This window comes from Populus euphratica, unplaced genomic scaffold (assembly GCF_000495115.2).
Source record: "Populus euphratica unplaced genomic scaffold, PopEup_1.0 scaffold171.1, whole genome shotgun sequence".
Classification (NCBI taxonomy): domain Eukaryota; kingdom Viridiplantae; phylum Streptophyta; class Magnoliopsida; order Malpighiales; family Salicaceae; genus Populus; species Populus euphratica.
Genome location: NW_011500056.1, coordinates 346,121 through 352,233, shown reverse-complemented (window position 1 = coordinate 352,233; position 6,113 = coordinate 346,121). Strand labels below are relative to the sequence as shown.

The window sequence follows — 6,113 nt, the reverse complement described above, 5'->3', positions numbered from 1 at the left end:
GAAGATAAGAGATTACACTTGCGATTGGTTAAGTAATGAAATGAAATTCAATTTCATTAGATCAGTACATCCCAAAAATTATTTCACAATCACATATATGCAACAAAAGTAACAAATGCAAGTAAAAATTATGTAATTCAGGGTCAATAGGTTACTTTCAGTGCTCTTACTAAGTTCTGTCATTATCCTATCTTGTCCCCCTTTTGATTGCCAACATAACAACAGAAGTGGTGGCACATACTTGATTAGCACCGTGTTATTAAATGCATTAGCAGAAACCTAACTGGCTTGTAATTGCAATTTTGCACAATATTAAAAAAAAAAATTGAAATGCTCAATGCAATACATATCAGCAAAGGAACCAGAATATGCAAGTGCAGATATAGATACTCATGTACAAGAACTTATTGATCTGCTACACATATTAAAGCTATCAAGCGTGGTGATACTTCAAGTTGCAATATGGTCACTACTAGTCAGGCAAGAGAGGTAACCTATCAACGCTGTAGGGTGATCCATTTGTGTCATCAGTGGCACTGATAAAATCATCAACTCCACTATCTGTCCCAATTGTTTCAATAAGCTTGTTGTTTACATCCATCCTAGTCTGATATGGGAGGATACGGAGGCGTGCCTCTGGCTCTGTACCAATTCTCTCTGTTTCTAATTGGTATTTTCGAATGAAATCTATCTGAAGGGACATAATGTGTGATGACCTAGGGAGCAGCTCCACAGGTTCTCCTTTCGGAATTACTACTTGCATCACAGCTATTCTTGCCTCCTGTATGAAGAGAAGTACATTGTAGAGTTGAAATGTAATAATTTATATGAACTAGGTGTTCCAAATGATAACATGATAGAGCAAAGAAGATAGCCGATGGACATCCTAATTTATTAACTGTGATCATCATGGCCTACTGTTAGTCTCTTGGACATGATAAATTCTGTTGGAAGGCTTACAATAAATCAATCAATGCGTACAAACTTCTCCAATCATTTTCTTTTCTACTTTCTATGTTCTGTATTTCCCTGTTTCTTTATTATTTTCAACTAGACAAAAGGAAAACATAAGCACTAGACAGAAATGATACTGTTCAAGATTCAACAATGAAAATATGCAAGGCAATGTTAAACAGGAAGACTGCCCCTTCTGGAGAGGGAAAAAGAAATTTGTAAACTATATGGAATTTAGAAGAGATCTTCTAAATCAAATGCAACAGACTCAGATCTAACAGTATGCACTCTTTCTTGAAGATCATATAATAAATTGAGTACACACCATCCAAATTCCCTTTCAATCATCACTGGCCTAAAGATCAACCACCCACATTGAGAATAGACTTTGCGATAGAAACCAAAAAAAATAGATCCAAATACTATATGTCCACACACAAACACATATTAATGCATTGAATATCCATAGAGAAGCAGCTTTGTTTAATTTCAAAAATAAAAAAGTCCATTGAAATGAGCACATTCTTGCAAAAGAAAAACCAGCTTGCAGTGATCGTCTCACAACTGATCAAATTTGTTTTCCACACTAAAGCATGATTATGTTGCCAATTATCAAACAGCCATACATTTATGCTGCTCTAGAAGAAGAAAAGGAAAAGAAAACAAAAGAAAAAGGGTAGGGAGTGAAAGGAAAACCAAATCTTAGTTTAAGCTTCATAAAACCATTGGTAATAAATATAATGGAGCTGAGGTATTAAATTCTCGATTGGTTAGGTGGTAGGAGGTGCTTTTCCACCAACCACAAAATTAAAGGTGTTTGCTAACAATGCAAATGCATTTCAAAAGCCATTTAAAACTGGTTAAACTATTATTTAGAGAAACCACATATTGAAGCTTTCAAGGTTTTTGAAAGGCTTGAGTATTATTTTGCATTTAAAACCTTTTCACCTGACACATTACCAAACACCTTTTGCATCCACATTTGTAGCTACAACCATAGCTAACTGCTAATAGTTGTACCAAATGGGACCTAAGAAACAGCCACTCTTAGAATAACAACTTGATGATAGTACCACCTTAACCATGCAGTCCAGTTTATGTGAAAAGATCATATTTCAGAGAAAGAATTTATATCTTCTTATATCTCGGTCACACTACTACAAAGACTCTTGATGTTTTCCAAAATAAATAAACAAGTTGTGGGTCATTGATTCCCCAAAACAAATTACAACTATCATATACAGGAGTTTGGTTTATGGGGGTGATAGTGATATTTCTTTAGTAGTGAGAATAGTCTGCAGACAGGAATTCCTACTAGGAAAGCAGGTAACAGGCAAGGCAAGGAAAGAAGGGACAGGTAGCCATAGTACACTTTCTTAGGAAGTCATGAATGTCCTAAGGGAAATCTTCTTTCTTTCTGGCAGCCCTGTTTCCCCAACAAGAAAGTAAACTAGCATACCATCCTCAAATCAGTCCTTCCCATAGGGTTATTGGAAGAGTATTTTTTATTGTATTCTGAAAGGAATAGGGTCCACCTGAGGCTGTCAAAACCCGTTCTATAGACACTATACAGGAACCACCCCCCCCCCAATTGACAGGTTGTGTTTTTTGTCGAATTTTAACAAAATTCAAGTGTCAAACTTGTTGACTTATGAAGTCAAGATCAAGGTATTGATTCGAGGGTTTAAGCAAAATATTTCAACTTACATTTATTTTCTGAGGATTTTTAGAAACTTGCATTGTATTGCTCCTCATAGCACTACAAGTTATAGTCTTAATGACTTACACCGTTACATTGGCTTACAATAAAGTTAGGTTTGTGTTTATTTAAAATTTCAGTTAATTTCTCTAATCAACTTCTCTGCAATTGTTTAGATAATAGTTTAGATTTTCTTTTTTCTTTTTCTTTTTTTGGACCTTCAATTCTTCATTTGTATTAGGCATGTCATGTAACTTTGATGCCAACTCGTTGAATTTATAGAGATGTGTGAATTAATGAATAACAATTCACAACAGCATATGCCATGAGCATTAGCAACTCCCATGGTGGCCTGAACGCTATGGCATTGACCGAAACATAAATCATCGTTAACGCACTCCATCCACAAAATATATTAATCAATAATAAATATTTCAAAAACACAACTGAAAGTAAACTCTTACCTCCAGGGCATCTATCTTCTCTGACAATTTTGTATTCTCTTCTGTTCTAGAATCCTTCAATCCATTAGCATGACTGCTCATCAATGCCCTTATGGCCTTTGTTATTTGCTCCAAGGAACTTGTCTACCAAAAGAAAGAAAACAGGTTTCACCATATTGAAAATACATAGCTGTAGCTGAGGAAATAGATAACTATTGGTTTGATCATATAAACCTTTGTCACATAAATGGGTATGTCATGAGATTTGGCAGCAGCTTGAATCTTGGCATTTTTCTTGAGCTTAGACTGCAAGGCAAGTAGTGCATCTGCATCGCTGATGTTATCAGTTAATCGAACTGCAGCATCCATTTTCAACTGATTGATCCCTTGAATCACACTTGTCTCCAAGATCTAGAATAACTGCTCTTTATGTAAGTTCCATATCCAGTATATTCATACTATGCAGCAGTAATCAAGTGCCAAAAATTGAAAATTTAATTAACTTCAGGTGAGATACAAAGTCTAGTTCTACTTTCAAAATAAAATGTAGGATCAATTTTTTGGAAGAGAAAATTTAGATCTTGATAACTGGCTCATGCAAACTTCAGCCCAGCTTGCTCTATCATGTTTAAAGATATAAACTAGCTATCTAGTACTACAAGTGTTCAGCCCAGCTTGCTCTATCATGTTTAAACTAGCTATCTAGTACTACAAGTCACCTCGTACTGACAAATAATTAAGTAGGAATAGCCATTGTAGATATTCATCGAGCTCCAAACTATCTTGAGACTGGAGATAACTTCCTTATAAAGGACAAATGTTATTTTTAAAAGAATGGAAAGGGACATAAAAAAATAAAAAACATATGTGGTACAATTTCTAGTATCCCAAAGAAAAAAGAAAAAGAAAAAAGATAAGTTTTTGGTGAATTTCTTTAACAGTTTACTTAAAGAAAACAGAGAATGCAGAAAAGGATGAAGCATGAAAAAATTAGCTATAACATAGCCCTGCCCTCTTTTACTAATGATGTTCCGTTAAACGACTGTCAAAAATGAGCTCCAACTTATCTTGAGACTAGAGATTACTTCCTTAGCAATGACAAATGTTCTTTTTAAAAGAATGGAAAAGGATACATACATAAATACATACATACATACATACATATATATATATAAGTGGTATAATTTCTAGTATCAGAATGAAAAAAGAAAAAGAACCAAGTTTTTGGTGAATTTCTTAACATTTTACCTGAAGAAAACAGAGAATACAAAAACAGACAAAGCATGAAAAATTTAACTATAACATAGCACTGCCCTCTTTTATACAGTAGTGTTCCTTTAAACGACTGTCGATAATGTGTAGTAGAAATAAATAGAAGAGATGAGGGAGCTAGCAACACATTCAATCATAAACTTTGTAATGAGAAATAAATTGCTTATTAATGAGATTTCAATTTTATAATTTCTTTTTCTGTTTTCTTTTCTTCTTCTTTTTTATTATTATTTTTTAAAGGATGTCATTTTCCTGAAATCAGCTGGCTTTGCAAGCTTTATCTACTTGCTATGAGATGGTTTAAAGTCATCAACATACATCTCCTATCAGTCCCAAAGGAAATTCATTTCCTATCTCATTAAACATAACTTGCATATAGAAAGAAACAACCACCCGATTACAAATAGAGAACATTCACTCCAAAAAGCATGCTTACCCCATAGACATACAGGCAAAGTGGTACTTCATGTTCCAAAGAACTGTCTCCCATGTCCGGAGGAGACTCAGAAGTAAGTTTATTATGACCAATCCTTTCATCTGTCAAGTGGAGATCTTCAACCAAAACTTGATCTTTCTTTTCAGCAGATGTTTGAAAGGCAGGTTCCCTTTCTATGGTTTTTTTTACTCCCTGGGAACTCATTTTGCAAACTTCCACATGTGGGGAACGACCTTCCACAGAAACAGTGTCAACAAATAAGGCATAGAGAACAGATCAGGGGGTGAGGGCGAATTGTTAGTGGCAGAAAATCAGCACATGTCAATGGCAGATTCTTGGCAGTTATTGTGCCTGAAAATGGGGAAGTTTTCCCCCATTTTCAGCTAATAGAGAGGTTTAGAGAGAGCGAAGGGAAACAGAAAACACACTAAACATGTAGTAGAAGGAGCTGCCTTCATTGGTGGCAGAAGGAGCTGTCTTCATTGGCAGAAGCAGCTGCAGAATGGCAGCATAACAGCAGCCTCTTGTCTTTGTAGATTTCCTTCAGCAACCTACCTTCAAACTCTCCTTTGTAAATTCTTACAAAAGTTTGCCACAATTCTTGAGAATGTCTTACAGAACTAAAACATAAAATGGTAATTCTTTTGTTTACTAAATCAGAAGAAAAAAAATACCAGAGAGAATAGCATCTACTGTTGCTTCTAAACTGCGATGAACTCGCAACTCAGTCTTTGAAATTATCTCCACCCCACAGCTAAATGTTGAAGGCCCTTTCCTCTCAAGCACTGTCTTCTGGACACCCCTCCGGTTTGCTTCTTCATCCCCTAGTGTCACACTCTGTAAAACTAATTGCATTAGTATAAATGATCAGAGAGGTGTCTGTGTGCCGATATTGTTAAAATAAATAGCAGCATATAACAGAAACACAGCAAACAATGAGTAACTGAAGGAATAGAAATTCCTTGCATTGATAGAGGTGAGAAAGAACATAATAGAGATGTAGAAGAATAGGACTGCGCTGCAAGTCCATCACTACTGCTATGATTTAGAAGCAATGTGGAGAGCAGTTATTGCAAATCATGCCCAAGAACCCAAGCATTAAGCAAGAATGAATTCAAAAGAAAAATAAATAAAGGAAACAACATACAGTGAGGCATTGCAACAATATTCTCTTTGCTATTTAACTCCACACAATTATACTGCAGTACAATACTACAAGCTTACTAAACAGATACATGGGCAAGTTGATCAGCTTTTATATAATAATTTCAGTGCTACTAATTATCCGCGAGGACAATGTCACTTCTCT

The 6,113-nt window shown here is 35.3% G+C and overlaps 1 protein-coding gene across 1 annotated transcript; it reads right to left on the bottom strand.

Moving 5' to 3' along the window:
- Nucleotides 1-216: 216 nt before the first annotated feature.
- LOC105107873 (uncharacterized protein ycf45-like) lies at nt 217-5,881 on the bottom strand. Its single transcript, XM_011001947.1, has 5 exons — nt 5,479-5,881; nt 4,805-5,037; nt 3,331-3,507; nt 3,118-3,240; nt 217-781 (listed from the first exon to the last, which is right to left on the bottom strand). The coding sequence occupies exons 1-5, from the start codon at nt 5,657-5,659 to the stop codon at nt 473-475; spliced, it is 1,023 nt and encodes a 340-aa protein (XP_011000249.1). The 5' UTR covers nt 5,660-5,881; the 3' UTR covers nt 217-472.
- Nucleotides 5,882-6,113: the final 232 nt, after the last annotated feature.